Source organism: Citrus sinensis, chromosome 7 (genome assembly GCF_022201045.2).
Source record: "Citrus sinensis cultivar Valencia sweet orange chromosome 7, DVS_A1.0, whole genome shotgun sequence".
Lineage (NCBI taxonomy): Eukaryota > Viridiplantae > Streptophyta > Magnoliopsida > Sapindales > Rutaceae > Citrus > Citrus sinensis.
The window spans coordinates 13,020,646-13,039,102 of record NC_068562.1 but is presented as its reverse complement, the minus strand read 5'-3'; the positions used below and the strand labels follow the sequence as shown (position 1 = coordinate 13,039,102).

The 18,457-nt window shown below is 31.5% G+C and overlaps 2 protein-coding genes across 4 annotated transcripts in view; one reads left to right on the top strand and one right to left on the bottom strand.

The window, feature by feature from the left end:
• Positions 1-12,239, bottom strand: part of LOC127903677 (protein REDUCED CHLOROPLAST COVERAGE 3-like) — a 63,496-nt gene extending 51,257 nt beyond the window's left edge. Inside the window, exons 1-2 of one of the 3 annotated variants that reach the window (XM_052444074.1) lie at positions 12,153-12,229; positions 11,983-12,044 (exon numbers count right to left, since the gene is read on the bottom strand). The gene's annotated coding sequence lies outside the window, so the exon portion shown is untranslated. Of the gene's footprint in view, positions 1-11,982; positions 12,045-12,152 lie in introns of all 3 variants that reach the window. The other 2 variants (XM_052444071.1, XM_052444073.1) reach the window with 2 other exon arrangements.
• Positions 12,240-17,869: 5,630 nt separating this feature from the next.
• On the top strand, positions 17,870-18,457 carry LOC127898802 (receptor-like protein 1). Its single transcript, XM_052431287.1, has one exon. It carries the CDS (start codon positions 17,870-17,872, stop codon positions 18,455-18,457), a length of 588 nt encoding a protein of 195 aa, XP_052287247.1.

The window sequence follows — 18,457 nt, the reverse complement described above, 5'->3', positions numbered from 1 at the left end:
TTTTTAGATTTGACTTTTCATCTTCTCATAACTAATTTGATTGTATTTAACTCATTTAATAAATAGTAACTTTATTAAAATATATCATTCCTCATCTTTTTATATTTTCTATTATCTAAAATATCTAAAATATTGGTGGATACTCTTTGTACTTTTTTTCTCTTTCTATTTAAATTAAACAATATGCAATCATTAATAATAATCTATCTATATATATATATATATAAAGTTAGGACTTGAGGAGGTGATGTGGCATCACCATTTTGCTTCTTTGTACATTCTCTATTATCTAATAAATAGAGATTTTTTTTAGATTTGACTTTTCATCTTCTCATAATTAATTTGATTGTATTTAACTCATTTAATAAATAGTAACTTTATTAATATATATCATTCCTCATCTTTTTACATTTTCTATTATCTAAAATATCTAAAATATTGGTGGATGCTCTTTGTAATTTTTTTCTCTTTCTATTTAAATTCAACAATATGTAATCATTAATAATATTAATTATAAGTCTTTTGAAACATTTATTTATTTTATTATGCTAGCAATTAAACTTTAGTGGCATAAAATATATGAATTAATCTATATATATATATATATATATAAAGTTGGGACTACAAGAGGTGATGTGGCATCAACATTTCTCATCATTTCATATTCTCTATTATCTAATAAATTGGTTGAAATTAAAAAATAAAAAAATAATTACATTACAAAATATTAAAATAGAAAATAATTATTATATTATAAATGATTACATGTCTTTTCCTCTTTCTATTTAAATTCAACAATATGTAACCATTAATAATAATTAATTATAAGTCTTGAAATATTCATTTATTTTATTATGCCAACAATTAAATTTTAGTGGCTTAAAATACATTAATTAATTAATATATGAAGGAATGTTCCTTCATCTTCCCTCAACAATGCCATTAGAGCCTAATTTTAATGTCATAATCTCATATTTAATTATTCAATCTTTTGTTTAGTGCCTTTTGGCTTCTTCAAACTCTATAAACATTAAATATTTAAGATTTGTGGCATCATTATTTCTCTTTTTTTTTATTCTCTATTATCTAATATATTGGTTGAGATTAAAAAAATAATTACATTACAAAATATTAAAAATCTATATATATATATACCAGAAGGAAATAGGATCGAAGGATGGATGTGTTTTCGTTGGATTTCAATATTAAAAACTCAAATTAAACAATTAATGGATCGGCTTTTCCAAATTTTAAAATAAATTACCAGCTTTGAATATAAGTAGAATTGCTTAGTAGAATTGCTTTAGATCATACAGTGTTCAAACAAATTTGAACGCGGTTGGTCAAATTTTTATAACTAATTGGTACGTGGCGTTGTTAAACCAGACCGATGCTACACAAAGTAAAGCCTTTGGACCCAGATCTGACTTAGAACAGATCAATAGTCCGCACGTTCGGGTTTCCAGCCGATATACCAAATCAGCTTTATTTTACCAAATAAAGTTAAGTTGCTTTAAACGTGGTTGATTCTTTTTATTGGGCTATTATCATATTTAGATTAGGTTCTTTTAAAGGTTTGGGTACATACACAGTACCAGATCCGGATCCCGGAAATGGTGCTCTGAAGGAATGGAGGGAGAAGAGAAGATTTACAACTGAGGATCGAGATCCGGTCTCTTTGCCTCAGAGGAATGTAGAATTTATATGGCAGATCTGATACAGATCAGTCTGCAAGCATGCTTTGAAAAGAAAAGTGCTTTAAAATAAATTGCTGGAATTTAAATGTGCATAAAATTAAATTGCAGAAAAGTAAATGCTTTAAAGTAAATTGCGAAAATTTAAATTACATTGAACTTTAAAAAATTTAAAGAACTGAAATTTAAACATACATCTTTGCTTTGGTTGGCTTTTACAAATTTTCAAATCTTTCCAGAAGGGAAGATTGAAAGACGGGAAGATTGAAGATAAAGAACTAGTCTGATCACCCAAAGCTCTGTGATAGAACTATTGTGTAAGCAGAAAATTTCTTTGAACTCTTCGGACTTTAGAGAGAGAGAGAGAGTTTTAGAGAGAAGGAAGAGAAGAAGAGAAATGAAAAAACCTGAGGAGTCTTAGTCTTCCTCTTGGTTTATATACAAGACTTTTAAACTGTTCACTGTAGCGGGATTTTAAGTGCACAGTAACATCTGGCAAACTGCACTGTTCACTGTAGCGGAGTTTTAAGTGCACAGTAACAAATGGATCGTAGCTTTGAATAGTACGATACGGGTGAAGAGACATGTGCGCTCTCACTTGTGTCCAGAGGACCACCCGAAAATAAATAACTTTTCTCTTTTTTTTTTCTTTTTTTTTTTTTAAGTAAATAATCAAATAATTATTTACAATGCTTTATCGGAGAGAAAATGCCGAAACAGTCATCTTCATTGTCATCTCCGAGAGAAATGAAAGGCTCTTCGACATCATCATCCTCTTCGTCTTCATCTTCAGAGGAAGCTGCAACGGAGGACTTTGAGCGCGAGGCGAGGAGCTGTTCCATGGCTTTCAAATACTCATCTTCAGTCTTGGCACCTGCCAACAGTGACTGGGCTTTGGATTTCTGGGTTAAGAAGGTTTGTTGGGCTTTAGAGGTGGTTATGGTAGGTTGGAGGAGGCCTTTAGAGGAAAGCCAGTCCTTGATCATGTCAACGGTCAATTTGGACTGTTCATCAAACTTTGACCACCATTTGACTTTAAAAGTTCTTTGAAGAATGACTTGGGAATCTTGGGTATGGAAACGGAGGTTCCACGAACAAACCCAAGGTAGGAAGAAATTTGCACAAAAGCAAAGAAAGGGGGGAAATCTTTTTTCTGAGTCAGAAGGTAAATAATGGGCTTTGAAGGTGTTTAGGCAATTTGTGGCGTTTGGTGTTAGGATTTGTGGAATTGGGCCAAAAAGATTCCACCAGTGATGAAACCAATTTGGGAGACTTTGAACGGTTATTTTTGTGTTGAAGAAAAATAACCAAGAATGGGATTTTTTAGGGTTCTGGATAAAAAAGGTGTTATACCACGCTTGTTGGTAGTCCCAATAGGAGAAGGTCCGACAATGTGGTAAACGGGTCTCAAAATTTAAAGGGAAGGTTTTATAACTGTGGAGTAGGTCACCCCACTGATTTGGGCTCAAAACTTTTAGGATTGTGGCCGTGGAATAAGCCGGTTCTGGATGGGCTTTGTCAAGAAAGAAATGTTTGAATTTAACTGATTCAGTTATTTCCAAAATGCTTTGATAATAAGACTGGGGTTTTGTTAAATCCCATGGTTTGAAAAACCAGCCTTTGGGGAAAAACTTTGAAATGCTTTGAAAAGGATCAGTATGGTAAAATCCATCTTCCATAGAAATAATGTTTTGAAAATGGGTTTTATCAAACCAATCGGAGGTTTTCTTTGAAGGTGTTGGCTGAGAAAGCACAATTTGGGAAGATGAGCTTTCAGCAGAGACAACAACATTTTGGGAAGAGGGCTTTGAAATTTCAATTTCTTTTTTAGGAGAAATTTGGCTTTGAGAAAGGTTTTGGAGGGCGAGCATGAGCTTAGGAGATTTTGTAATGGAATTCATCCATTGCTTTACTTGGTCATCAGAAGAAATAGATTTGTATTGGGAGCCATGTTCTTCAACCACTTCAATCCAGGATTTGATGGGTAAGGCTGAAGAAAGTAATTTTATATATATATATAAAGTTGGGACTAGAGGAGGTGATATGACATCACTATTTCTCATCTTCTTGTATTCTCTATTATCTAATAAATTGGTTGATATTAAAAAAATAATTACATTATAAAATATTAAAAATAAAAATAATTATTAGATTATAAAAGATTACATGTCTCTTTCTCTTTCCATTTAAATTCAATAATATGTAACCATTAATAATAATTAATTATAAATCTTGAAACATTTATTTATTTTATTATGCCAACAATTAAATTTTAGTGGCTTAAATATATCAATTAATTAATATAGGAAGGAATTTTCCTTCATCTTCCCTCAATAACGCCATTAGAGTCTAATTTTAATGACATAATCTCATATTTAATTATGCAACCTTTTGTTTAGTACCTTTTGACTTCTTCAAACTCTATAAATATTAAGTAGTTAAGATTTGTGACATTATTATTTCTCATCTTTTTATATTCTCTATTATCTAATATATTGGTTGAGATTAAAAAATAATTACATTACAAAATATTAAAAATATAAAATAATTAATAGATTACATGCCTCTTCCTCTTTCTATTTAAATTCAACAATATATAACCATTAATAATAAATTAATTATAATTTTTGAAACATTCATTTATTTTATTAAGCCAACAAATAAACTTTAGTGGTTTAAAATACATCAACTAATTAATATAGGAAGGAATGTTCCTTCCTCTTCCCTCACCAATGCCCTATGACCTAATTTTAATGTCATAATCCTATATTTAATTATGCAACCTTTTATTTAGTATCTTTTGGCTTCTTCAAGCTCTATAAATATTAAGCATTTAAGATTTGTTATGTTTGAGTTTTTTTTATTATTTAACCAACATTCTCTTTAGAAATGTTTTTGTGTTTTTATTTTTTGACTTATTTAAATTTTTAGTAATGTATGCTTCATGGAGTACTATTTTCTTCATGAGTTAAACAATGATAAAGATAGTTGGATAATAAGGGTTAGACTTTGTAAGATGTGAGAGTCTGTTAATACTAAGAAAAATGGAGAGTTGATTAGTGTGAACATAATTTTTATTGATGAAAAGGTTGTGTACACTTAACTATACACATTAATATATATTTTTAATGTTAACAAAAAAATAATTAACTTTCATAAATAACATTAGTTTTATAAGACTGCGTCATCTTTAAAAAAAATAATTCATATTTTTTATTAGTTTCATCAATTACAAAGTAATAAAAAAATAATACTAATTTTTTTTAAAGCCGCACGAAGTGCGGTTCTATTTTCTAGTTATAATTATAAGCACTAAAAAATGATAAAAAAATAAAGTTTTTGCTCTTGAAATAAGCTTTTACATATAATTTTATTAAATTCTAATCATATTAATTATTCATGATAAAGTTATTAATTCTAACCTTCTTGCTTCTGTTTACATTTCCACCAACTAATTTTTTTTAATAGATTAAAATTTACGGCTGGTTGAAAATTAGGATCATAAAGCGACAAATCGTTTTCATGTTGAATTGACTGTTCAATTAAGTATGCTTGACTAGAAAAAAAAAAAAAATTGAATATCAACTAGAAAAAGTTTGGTAAGGCTAGTAAAACAAACTTCAGAAACATGGCTAGGTTATTGAAGTTATAGGGACAACTCTTTCTTATAACAATTCTAATCTACTAATTCTAAAACTTGTTTTATTTTTTTCTGTGTACTCTTGTTTTATTTTTTTCTTTTTCTTTTATATGGTGTATTCTCAAATAAAAGTTGAACTCTTTTGACAATGTGGTAAAAAACATCAGTTGTTACTTCAGGAAGTCGAATAATTGTAATAGAGAATGATTCCATTTATATAATTAATTTTTACTGATTATATAATGAAGTGATGCACCCAATCTAAGGCGGCAGTTGTATAAAATGTATAGTGGAACAAAAACAAAATGCTCTCAAGTTGCACTTATTTATGCCTTAAAAAAAATTTCCACAAGTAAGCAAATTCATTGTAATCTCCGACCCTTTCAAAATATTTCTTTATTGCCTAAAACAGTCAAAAAAAAAAAAACCATCATTCTTGTTTTTTTTTTCCTATGTTTACCTTTTAAGGGATGTATTATATTGACCAAAACTATGAACAAGTTTTCTGATTTAAGCAAATCTTTAATATCTATAACATAAATTTAATTGATAAAGAGAGATTCTGGAGAAATAGAATAAAATAATAAACATGGAGCAGTAAAAAGGAATTATTGTTTTTTTCCGCAATAAAAGGAAAATAATAATCTTTCTTTTTTCTTTGGTTTGCACAAGTGAGATGAGGGGGGATGAGTAAGAGCATCTATGAAGCAGGCAAGGGACGAGATGCTTGCATTTTTAAGTACCCCCTCAAGATTGGCAAAATTTTGTCATTTAATGATTAAACTAATAATGGTCGTAGATGTGACCTGCGTATACTATAGCTTTTGAAATTTCTAAAGTTTAGGCCTGTTACTTAAATGCACGTTATTAGGATCCCCTAAAGTTACGTATATGTAATTTACAATCCTCATATATAAATAGTAATTCCACATTATTCACTAGATGATTATAAGTTACATAGCATTAACCACGTTATTATTGTACTTTTGCGACAGCTTCAACTTTTACTTGAAATGACAAAGGACAGCTGAGTCTAAAATGTACAGCTCTAAAAAGCATGGTAACTTTCCAAGTGTGCAGGACTAAGTGGACTGCATCCAATTAGTTTTTTTTTTTGAATGTAAAAAATAAAATACTGTCATTTATTTATTTAGTCAATATTTTTTTTACTTTAACCTGTCTTTTTCAACAATATTAAAAAAATAATTTCGAATTAAAAAATCTAAAAAACATACAAGAAAATTAATATAGTTTACTGAAATAGTATGGCAATGAATGCACAACCAAAAAGCTTTAAATGTTAATAATTAAAAATAGATTAATGTTAAGTTACATGCATATAATTTACAATTCTCTTATATGAATAGTGAGTGATGTGGGTCTATTCACTATTTATGTGAAACGGTTATAAGTTACTTACAAAATAACAAATAAAATAAGACCCACGTCCACATGTATGAGATTTTTTTTATTTAGAAAATTGGACATGAGAGAGCTTCACCTACCTTCAACCATCTGAGCAAACATGACTTCAGAGTAACAACCTCTACTCTATCATTCAGTTTCTGCCCCCTGACCTGATCCAAAAAAAAAAAAATTAATAATGCATTAATATCATAAAGAAATAAACAGATAAAAATAAGGTGGAAAAACAAAGTATCTACTCTTTAATATCATTATTCGGGGGCAGCTATATTGCGTCATGGGTTTGTTACCCCAGTCGTTTGTTTTGTAGCACAGTCACCGTTGGATTTCATCTCACGGCTGCAGAAGAGACACATAGACGTTAGGGAATAACCTGACAAAAAGGCAATGGGCCGGTAAGCTGCAGGGAATCAACTTTTTGACAAAATAACACATGTAATGGGTTGGAAGTTATTTAACAAGTAACGCATCCAAGCAATGGTTGTAAACAAGTCGCTGGAAGCGTGCGAGTACGGGTTGGGGTTTGATTTGAAATTTTCGAAAATAGTGATGAAAATATTTGGAAGTGGATTTAAGTGATCAGGTAATGCATTCCGCACTTAGGGTGCGTTTGGTGTGCCGCACTGTATTGGACTGTATTGAATTGTAATAAAATATATTGTATTGGAATGTATTAAATGATACAGTACCATGTTTGGTAGAGTATGGAATATATTATATATATTTTTATTATTTAAAATTATTAAATAATAATAAATAGCTATTATTTATTTAGTTTTTAAATAACTATTATATGAATTTAATAAATATTTTAATATTAAGTTAATATATTATTTAGATTTATTAATAAAAATATAATTATCTGCAGTAAATTTCAGCATCTTTTCTTATTCATCAATTAAACATAAATTAATATGTTAAAGAAATATTATATTTGATTTGTATTGAATTTAATAACTAATATAAATAATAGTTAAAATAGAAAAAGAGATGTACAATTTAGACACGCAGGGGGAGGCGGGTCTTTTTTACACCTCAATTGCCGCACAATCTTTTCAAGCCAGGCAATTGTTTTTTGCAACCAAACACGAGTCTTAATTTATCTTACAAGACAGACCCTTGTAGACCCGCCCGCCAAACATACCCTTAGTGGGAAAAAAGGGCGAAATATCAATTTTAATCCCGAAACTAGCCTTGCTTGAATTTACAGTTAAGTTGCCCTATAATTCTTTTTTGTGGAAAATAGGAGTGTGAGTTAAGTAAATGAAAACCATATAAAAAAAATGTGAAGAACAATTAAATACCATGTAGTAGTAGTAGTAGTAGTAGTAATAATAATAATAATAAAATAAATAAATTATGATCAACCAAGAATGACAATCTAAATTGAGGTGAAGGATAAGTTAAAAGAGGAAAAAAAATAAAGAGAAAACTATCTTGGGCTTGTTGAACCAAACACCCTATCCTATCTATTTTTATTAGCAGTCTGTCACGGGATGAGTGTTTTGCGCAGTAAACTCATGCGACACTTAGACGACTTCTAGCATGCAAGTCGCTAAATAAGCTTAGAACATTTCTCAAACTAGTGAAGTAAGGATACTTGTGAAAATGTTAGAGAGAAGTAAAAGCAATATGGTCGAATGTAATTTTATGTTAACAACAGAAGATATGGTTATGTTAGAAGCCGTAAAAGTAAGTTATTTGATAAAATAATTTTTTGATAGGACATTCTCCCATAATATATTATTTTACAGTATTGTTCATTGTTGACAAGCTTAAAATTAAATAATAGCATAAATATTACACAATTTATTTGTTTTCACATTAAATGAATAATTGGGATAATAATTTTCTAAAAAAAATGTTGGACTCATAAATGACACTAGGTATAAGTAATTTGAAATAAATTCAAATTTACATATAGAAATTATTTATTTTGAATGTACTAAACATAGATTGTATAGCGACACGTAAATTGCTATCAAAGCATTTATTTAATATATATTCACTTTAAATTGCCAAAACGTATGTAAGACCTTGTCCAATCCTGTGTTAAAGTAAACAAAAGATAAGAATATTGTAATCCAATTTCGTATTTGAAGTAAATGGGTGTGTAGAGTATTTTAATAAGTTAAAGTAATCCATCTATAGTATTAATATTTAAATATGTTCATTTCATAAAATAGTGTTGACCCATAAAATAATAGATAGGGCTTATGTGTTAAAATTTTAAAACCTAACATTTCCTTATAATTTCATAAAATAGGAAGGGCTACAACGTTAGTAGTGATTATCTTCATGCAGCTATAACACCTTTTACAACTCCCGCGTTGAATCTAATGATTGGATATGAAAAAAAAAAAGAGGTGCGTGAAATCACGATTGCGCGCAAGGCGGATCCTTCAGGGGCATAACAAACACTTCTGTAATCATATTGTGAAATATTTTTAAAGATGTGTTATTATGACTTTTTTGTAGATATAATTAATTCTTAGGTGAATAGAAAAAATTAGATATAGTTTTGCTTTCATATGTTATTTCGCTAAAAAGAATGTATCCAAGAAATTTAAGTTTTGATAATGTTGCAAGCCTTTCCCTTGCCATTGGAAATGACTATGAAGGTGTTGAACATTCTGCCTTTTAAGCTGTTAAATCTATTCTGGTTTTAGGTGTACATGATGTTGTTGGCGCCCCAGTGACTGAGGAATAACAATATTGTTATTCCTTGTGTTTTCCTTGCTTCACTACTACAAAATTAATCTTTTATGACGGTCATCTTAGGCACCAACATTAAAGAGGGTATGTTTTTTATGACGGTTCACTAATTGTCATTAAATATATATTTTTAATGACGGTTATTTTTTAAAATAGTCACTTTTTATAGTAATTATATATGTTTTGATGACTGTTTTTTTATATAACAATCATTAAATGTGCCATTTTAATGACGGTTTATTGTAAGAACCGTCATTATATATATATATATATAAGAACCGTTATTAAATATTGAACAACATTTTATGATGGTTTAAAAAAAAAACGGTCATCTTTGTTTCTAAACACTATATTTGATGACGGTTCTTTTCAAATAACCGTCATCATTGTTATTTATTATTAAAAAATAAATATGGCAAATTTAAGACTATTTCAAGCCTCATTTTAATTCTAATTTCATATTAAATTCTTTACAATTATTTTTCCACAAACAAAAAAGATGCAAATGTTTCATATACAAAGAGATAGCTCTACAAAAATTCTCACAACTACTTAATATCTACTAATGACTGCACTAGCAACCAAAGAGATTGGCATGCGTGAGTACATCTAATTTCTCGTCAAGTCTTCAATTGCAAACAAGTCTCACCAGCGTCAGCAATCTACGTCATTCTTACAAAGAATAAAGAGAAATTAAGATATATTCATATATTATAAATCGTAAATATTAAATCATTTTAGTGACTTAAGTTGTAAAACAAGACTTTAAAGTACCAAATTGCTATTAATTAGACTTACCTAAGTAAGTTTATCAACCATGTGTTTAGATAATAAATGAACCAACAATATTTGACAAAATAGAGACAATAAAAAAAACATTGACTACACCATCCATAAGACATCCACTACATATCCATTATACACTTGGAAATAAAAAAAAAAAATGAGACCTAATGTATAGAATACTATGATTAACCAAAGAATTAATTAATGGCATGCTTGGATATTACCTTGCAAAAGTTGTACTTGCTTATTACCCGCGCCGCGGGGGGGGGGGGGGGGGGGGGGGGAGGAGGGTGGGGAGATTAAGTATAGACATAAGAGAAAAGAACTAAAGAAGGTCCAAAACAACAACTAAACAACACCCGAAATTATTCAGCTGCACTGTTAGTAGCAAAATTTCAGCGAAATAGCACCCAAAATTTCTAAGTGCAATTTTAATTACAAAACAGCAGTAAAGCACACCTTGGATACTTCCAGGTGCTTTGTTTCTTCATAAACAACAGTAAAAACAGCACTTGGAAGTTTTCAGGTGCTGTTTTTGCTGCATAACAGCAGCTGAACAGCACCTGAACACTTCTAGGTGCTGCGTTTCTGCGTGAACAGCAGTAAAAATAGCACCTGGAAACTTTCAAGTGCTGCTTTTGCTGCATAACAGCAGCTAAACAGCACCTGGATGCTTCCAGGTGCTGTGTTTCTGCATAAACAACAATAAAACAGCCTCTTCTGTTGTTGCACAGCAGCAAAATACTGCAACTTGAACTAAAAAGACATAAGTGAGGAAGGGTTAAGCAATCAAAAGTAAATCCCATCTACATAAGTGCACAAACAAAATGAACAAATCACTTCCAAAAACTTCAATAATTTTTTTTATTTTAAATAGAGGAAGGGTTAAGTGTATAAAGACAATTTCTTTGCTTTACTTTCTTGAACTAGTGAAACCAACCCATTGATAAATTTTCTGCTCTACTTTTTCAGCACCATAGACATACATAATTGTATTAATATTAATTCAGCATAAAAAACATATATAATTGAATTAATCTTATGGCAATTTCATCAAACATCATATGTAAATGAATGCATTATTCCGATTACAAACATAATCGAACTCTAAATCCATGAGATAAAGTCCAAAACACAAAATATCTTATCAATCACACAATTATCATGACATAAACTTGGGGTCTTGACATATCGCTAAAAGAAAGTTGAAAAATAAAGTCTAACATTAGAATTGTGTCCGGTATCCTGCATGGTTTCTATTTAGATTAAGCCTATAAGATACTAGATAGTAAATCTAAAATGGGGACAAAAAGCTTTTACATGTTGTTGCCTGTCTAGCATATAGCAAATCCAAATGCATCACATAGAATAGCTCCGATCCAATATAAATTTTGTGATGATTCTAACAAAGAGCTTGACAATTCTATTATGCTCTGCTCTCACTCTCGTTTCTTTATTTTTTTTCCTTCTTTTAAAGCCACTCACAGTGATGGTGGAGCGTCGCAAATGTGTGTCGGGCAGTGGTGTCATGCGTCGTGAAGGTAGATTGCAAAGACAATGGGGCTGGTGGTGAGATGCCCTTTGAGCAAATTTCAATCAAACAAAAAAAAAGATGATTAATTAATAATTCATTTATATTTATAAAGTTTTAAAAAACAATATGCTAATCTTGGCTGGTGAGGGCAAAACAAGACAGTATTAATAATAATTATAAATGTATACCTTGAGAACAACTTGTGATTCATATGGGGTGATGATTGTGATATCAAGAACACTGGGTACTACTGCACAACAAAAGAATCAATGAACATAAGGAAGCTAGAAAGCGGAAGCACTTTACAGAAAGCACTTTCCAATGAAAGAAGTGAATAAAAAGGATTAACAATTCAAACCTTTCTCTTCTTTCTTCTCCTTGTCAGCCTTGGCTTTATTGGACTTGCCTCTTCCAGACCTTGGAGCCATAGTGATCTTTCCTCTTCAAGACCTTGGAGCCCACTCACCTTATTCCCATTCCTAGCATCAATTTAACAAGTAAACAAGTTATTCATTCTAATTTCTCCATTTCGATTCCCATTCCGGTTTAGTAAACACAGCCTTAAAGGAGACAATCCAACATACGGCTAAAAAATAATTTGTGGAAGTTAGAATTCATAGATTTACAGCTCGGTCTAAATGTTCATAAAGTATAATTTAAAAATCAGCATTATATCTATTTTTTACTAATATTTGGATAAATATATGTATCCTTATTCATATTTTATCAAAAATGGATTGTAAAGAGGTTTGATGGAGATTGTTAGGGAGAAACTTTTGTGGGGCAGGCACGCGAGGATCCAATGGATCTCACAACGGCAACAACAAATTTTTCATTTAAAAAATATAAAATTACATTATTTTAATTTATAAATCCCATCAGACCTGCCCAATTAGTGTGCAGGCGCGCGCCTCCTCAGCCTTTTCCCGGATTGTTGAGGACTGCAGACTGCAGCTCACAGTTGAATTTTCCCCGTAGCGTTCTTGACGCCAATATTTTAGTCAGCTTTTAACTTTAAGCCTTTGTTTTATAAACTTATTTCACTAGCAGATTACATGTATTTTGGCAAGTTTACATTGTGAAAGCAGATGTATTCAAAAGGCACAAATTGTTTATTCGTTATGGTCGTGATTTGGTGGTCTAATCTATTGTAAAGCCTTGTATTCATTTACCTGATTACGGTCATCAGTACCTTTTACTTATTCGTTCACTTTTCCTTTCGTTAGTTATTGCAGAAACGCGTTTGAGTAGCTATCAAAATTATGGTGATCACGTGAGCTGCGGAAAAAAAAAAGGTCGTGGCAATGAACAAATACAAAGAAAAGAAATGGGATTTGAAAACAACTCTCACAATGCGGCTGAGACGCCGCAATTTCCTTATGCAGCAAATGTTGTTGTACATTCACAAGTGAAGTGCGAAGCTAACATTTCACTTTGCCAATAGCCATGCACGTCAAACTAACCAATTTGCATCTTCAATTATTTCTTTGGTCGGTACTAAAGTCAAACTCATTTTACCATAATATTCAAGTCAATATTTCAACATTCTTTTCTCTCTTGAATCTGGTCAAATGTTTTCATTCACTCGTTTCTTGCTAAAGCAGATGTAATATTCTCACTTGCTTTGTTCAAAACTAGCTAGATATACTAAAGCAACTCATTTGAATGATGTGCTAGAAATCAAAGTGAAACTTAAATGAGACAATCCAACATGCGGGCTCTAAAAATAATTTATGATATGTTGGAAGTTTGAATTTATAGATTTAAAGCTCCGTCTAAAGATTTAATAATATTAAGTGTAATTTGAAAACCGGTAATATATCTATTTTTATCTATACTTTATTAAAAATGGATTATAAAGAGGCCAAATGAGGATTGTTGAGGACTGCAGGCCGCAGGCCACGACAAGAGCCTGATCGCTCAATGCCTCTTTACAAAAACTTTTTCTGTTCACGAAAAACGTTTCTGAAAATGTCTAGCCAATAGCTAAAGGCATTTCCATTTTATTATTTTTCGTTTTCAGAAACAGAAAACACTTATAAAGCCAAATTACATGGTAACTCAAGATGTCACGTGATTTGCACATGATGCATTTAAGTGAGCTTGATCAAAAATTAAAATTTTTCTTTTTCTAAAGGAAGAGGTGAGTAAAGACAAAAATTATTTTTTAACCTCTTATTCCAAATTCAAACTCGAATAGTCAACTAAATAAAAATGCTTTCAAATACTTGACCATGTCTTTTTGGGCAAATAGAACAAATTGAGAAATCACACTTGATTGTGAAGGAATTAGTTCTGCCATCTCAACTGAAAACTTGTTTATTTGCATTGCAACTGGTTTTGTTTAATTTTTTATGGGGTTTTTGATGTTTCCATCACTTGATGTTCAATTGAAATTGTATATTACCTTAACAAGCACTTGGTGATTTTCCAGTAGCTAATTTCTTTACGCCAACATTTTACTCAACTAAACTTTAAGCCTTTATTTTATCAAACTAATTCACCAGTAGATAACATGTATTTTTTGGCAAGAATTTACATTGCGAAAGAAAGATAAGCCTAAGTTCACTCGTATCTTGTTAAAGCAGATGCATTATTATGGGACGAAAAAGCACAATTGGTGGTCTAATCTACTGTAAAGTCTTGTATTTATTTGCATAATTACGGTCATCAGTATCTTTTACTTCATTCACTTCTCTTTTTCTTTAATTATCAAGGAAACGCGGTTTAAGTAATTATCAAAATTATGTTAAATATTTGTGAGCCCACTATAGGACAGAATGTGAGTCCCCACTAACAAATGGGACTGATATACGAAATAGCGACCCTCAAAATCCAGCTAAGATGCCGCAATTTCCTTATGCTACAAATGTTGACACTTGACTGACTGGTAAAGTGTGTGGCTAACATTTCACTTTGCCAAAGGCCAGGCCCGTGAAATCAACCATTTTGCATCTTCAATTATTTCACATTTCAATTTCTTTGGACGGTACTAACGTCACAAGCAGATAACATGTATCAACAGGTAACATTCTCTCACTTACTTTTTTCAATCAATGCATGCTTTCTCATTGACAGGCACGTGAAAATGCGCAAAATTTTCATTCTGCACAAAACTGCCATTGTATATATAAGTCATATATTTGCTAGAGAACCAGAAAAAATTCAAGAGAGCAACAATTGACTGGTCAATCTTGTGAGTGTTTCTCTCGCAGTTAATATTAATAATGAAAATGCTTTTGATGAAGTTGTCATTGTAGATTGGCATAGCTTTGATTCAGTTACATGGATACAAAGCATGCTTGGAAACAGAGATGATTGCTCTGTTGGAAATCAAGAGCTTCTTCGCATCAGCCAGTGATGTTGGATATGATGACGAAGTTCTTTCTTCATGATTTGATGATGATGGAATGTCGTCTGATTGTTGTAACGATTGGGAGAGAATTAAGTGCAACGCCACCACCCGACGGGTGACGCAACTCTCACTCAATCAGAAAACAAAAATCAACTGCTCTGATTATAACTCTTTTATTCTTATGAAGTTTCTCTTCTGAATATGTCATTGTTTCACCCTTTCGAAGAATTGCAGTGCCTTGACTTATCTGATAATTGGTTTAAAGGCTTCTATGAGAATAAAGGTACAAGCATATGTATATATTACTCATTCGTAATTATTTTGTCAGTGACTAATTAATGATAATAATTCATATGCATTTGCAGCTTACGACAGCTTGGGGAGTTTGAAACAGCTGAAGTTCTTAAATCTTGGTGGTGATTTCCTCAACGACAACATATTACCATATTTGAATACACTAACTTCACTTACCACTCTGAATCTTCGTTCCAATAACATTGAAGGTTCCAGAATCAAGCAAGGTATATATGTTTGATACCATCTTGCTGGCTTCAGCCTGTGTACATGCGCGCATTGCAACCAAGACCCTGGGAAAGTGGCCTCGCAGTCATTTTTTTTTTCCTTTTCCTTTTCCTTTTCCTTTTCTTTTTCTCTAAACTTCGTTTTCGGAACACATGAAATCTATCAATTAGAAAGGGAGGGAAAAAAAAATTCGTAGTAACTATTAATTGTTGACCATTGACCCAAACTCTGACATCAATAACAAAATTTTAAATTATCTAAATAGATTTATTAAATAATAAATGCTAATAGTATTTTTTTTTAAATATTACTTATAATACAATTGTTAAATCTTATAAATTATTCATAAGACTAATAAATAGAAGGTAAAATAAATAAATTAATATAAAATTATTAACTCGTAAAACAATTAACATGGTTTTAATTCATTTATTTTAATGGAATAAAACCGCTGACCAAAATAATTAGGAAATTTGATTTTTATCTGTTTTTTAAGTCTTGTATTGGATTTTGACCGAATTCGCTATAATTAGTTTTCATTCTATAAAATTTTAATCTTTTATTTTCAAGTTTAGGAATATGTAATTTGAAGAATCTTTTTGAGTTGGATCTAAGCTCAAATAACTTTGAGGGTCACATTCCTCAGTGTCTCAACAACTTAACGCATCTCAAAGTTCTTGATATTTCTAATAATCAATTAAGTGGAAAAGTTCCTTCTACCTTGACTAATCTCACATCACTTGAATATTTAGATCGCTTTTCCATTAATTTCCAAGGAACAATCTCAATAAATTCATTGGCTAATCATTCGAAGCTCGAGGTCTTGTTAATCTCATCAGGAAGCAATATGTTACAAGTGAAAACTGAAACCTGGCACCCCACATCTCAATTGAAGGTTCTCAAATTATCCGACTGCCACTTACATGTCATTCCTAGTTTTCTTTTACAACATTACCACTTAATATTCCTTGACCTCTCTAATAATAAGGTGGTTGGCAATTTCCCAATTTGGTTGTTCCAAAACAACAAAAGATAAAAATATTTGTCTTTGGCGAACAACTCACTCTCAGGAATTCTTCATCTACTTCCCAATGCCAAACACGATATGCTTCGTCATCTAGATAGTTCCAATAACAATTTCGCTGGTAAGCTACCACGGAATATGGGTATTGTCCTTCAGAAATTGATTTATTTGGATATGCCAAAAAATATTTTTGAAGGTGATATTCCTTATTCAATAGGTGAGATGAAAGAGTTATATATGCAGGATTTGTCTAGAAATAATTTTTCAGGAGAATTACCCCGACCTATAGTCTCTGGTTGCGTCGCTCTAGATTTGTTAGACCTATCAAATAACAATTTCTTTGGCCAAATTTTTCCCAAATATATGAACTTGACCCATTTGCATTGGTTATATTTGGACAACAATCATTTCAGTGGGAAGATGGATGATGGTTTGAGGAGCTCCACTTCATTAGAGGGGTTAGATATATCTGACAACATGTTATCCGGTAATATTCCTAATTGGATTGGTAACATCTCAACTCTTAGGGTTCTTTTAATGTCAAAAAATTATTTGGAAGCTAATATTCTAGTCCAACTTAGCCAACTTAAAAGTCTTGAGCTTATAGACATCTTTGAAAATAGTTTGTCTGGGTCCTTGGTATCTTCCTTCAATCTTTCATCAGTGAAACACCTTTATTTGCAGAAGAATGCTATTACTGGGTAAATTCCCAATGCATTGTTTAGAAGCTCTAAATTAATCACTCTAGATTTGAGGGATAATAAATTCTTTGGTAGGATTCCTTATCAGATCAATGAGCTTTCGAATTTGCATGTTCTTCTTTTAAGAGGGAATTCTCTACAAGGACATATTCCTAATGAATTGTGCCAGTGAGCAAAATTACGTATCATGGATCTTTCAAATAACACATTTAGTGGGTCAATACCTTCATGCTTGGGTAACGTGTCATTCTGGAGAGAATGAACTAATTATTATTTGTATGACTATGGTTTGCCTGATGAATACACAGCGTATCAAGGTTTCTACATCGATTCTATTGTTACTACTTACTACAATTCTACTCTTGATCTACAACCGCCCATTGAACCACATGCCTCAATAAATCAAAGAGTAGAAGCAGAATTTGTGACAAAGAATAGATATGAATTTTTCATCGGCAGCAAACTTAAAGTACATGGCTGGACTGGATTTGTCAAGCAATGAGTTGAGCGGAGAAATTCCCCGCGAAATTGGGCAACTTCAAAATATTCGTGCACTGAATCTGTCTAATAATTTTTTATCAGGTGCTATACCAGAGAGCTTCTCCAATCTAAAAATGACAGAGAGCCTAGACCTTTCCCACAACAGATTAAGTGGTCATATTCCTCCTCAACTCACTGGGCTCAACTTTTTATCCAACTTCAATGTGTCATACAACAACTTGTCGGGTCCAACCCCAGACAAAGAGCAGTTTGCCACATTTGATGAGAGCAGTTATACAGGAAACCATGAGCTTTGTGGTTCCTTGATAAGGAAGAAATGCAGCAGTGCATTAAAACCACCAGCAACACCAACAGAAGAAGCAGGAGAAGAAGAAGACGATTCGATGATTGATATGGTGGCATTAAAATGGAGTTTTGGTGCGTCCTTTGTGACAGTTATTTTGGGTTTGTTTGCAGTCCTTTGGATAAACTCCTATTGGCGTAGACGGTGGTTCTATTTCATTGATGAATGTATTGACACATGCTACTATTGGCTCTTCAAATATGCATTCTATCGGTGA

Coding starts and splice junctions, on each gene's coding strand:
- LOC127898802 (XM_052431287.1), top strand. CDS start 17,870: ATGGCTGGACTGGATTTGTCAAGCAATGAGTTGAGCGGAGAAATTCCC.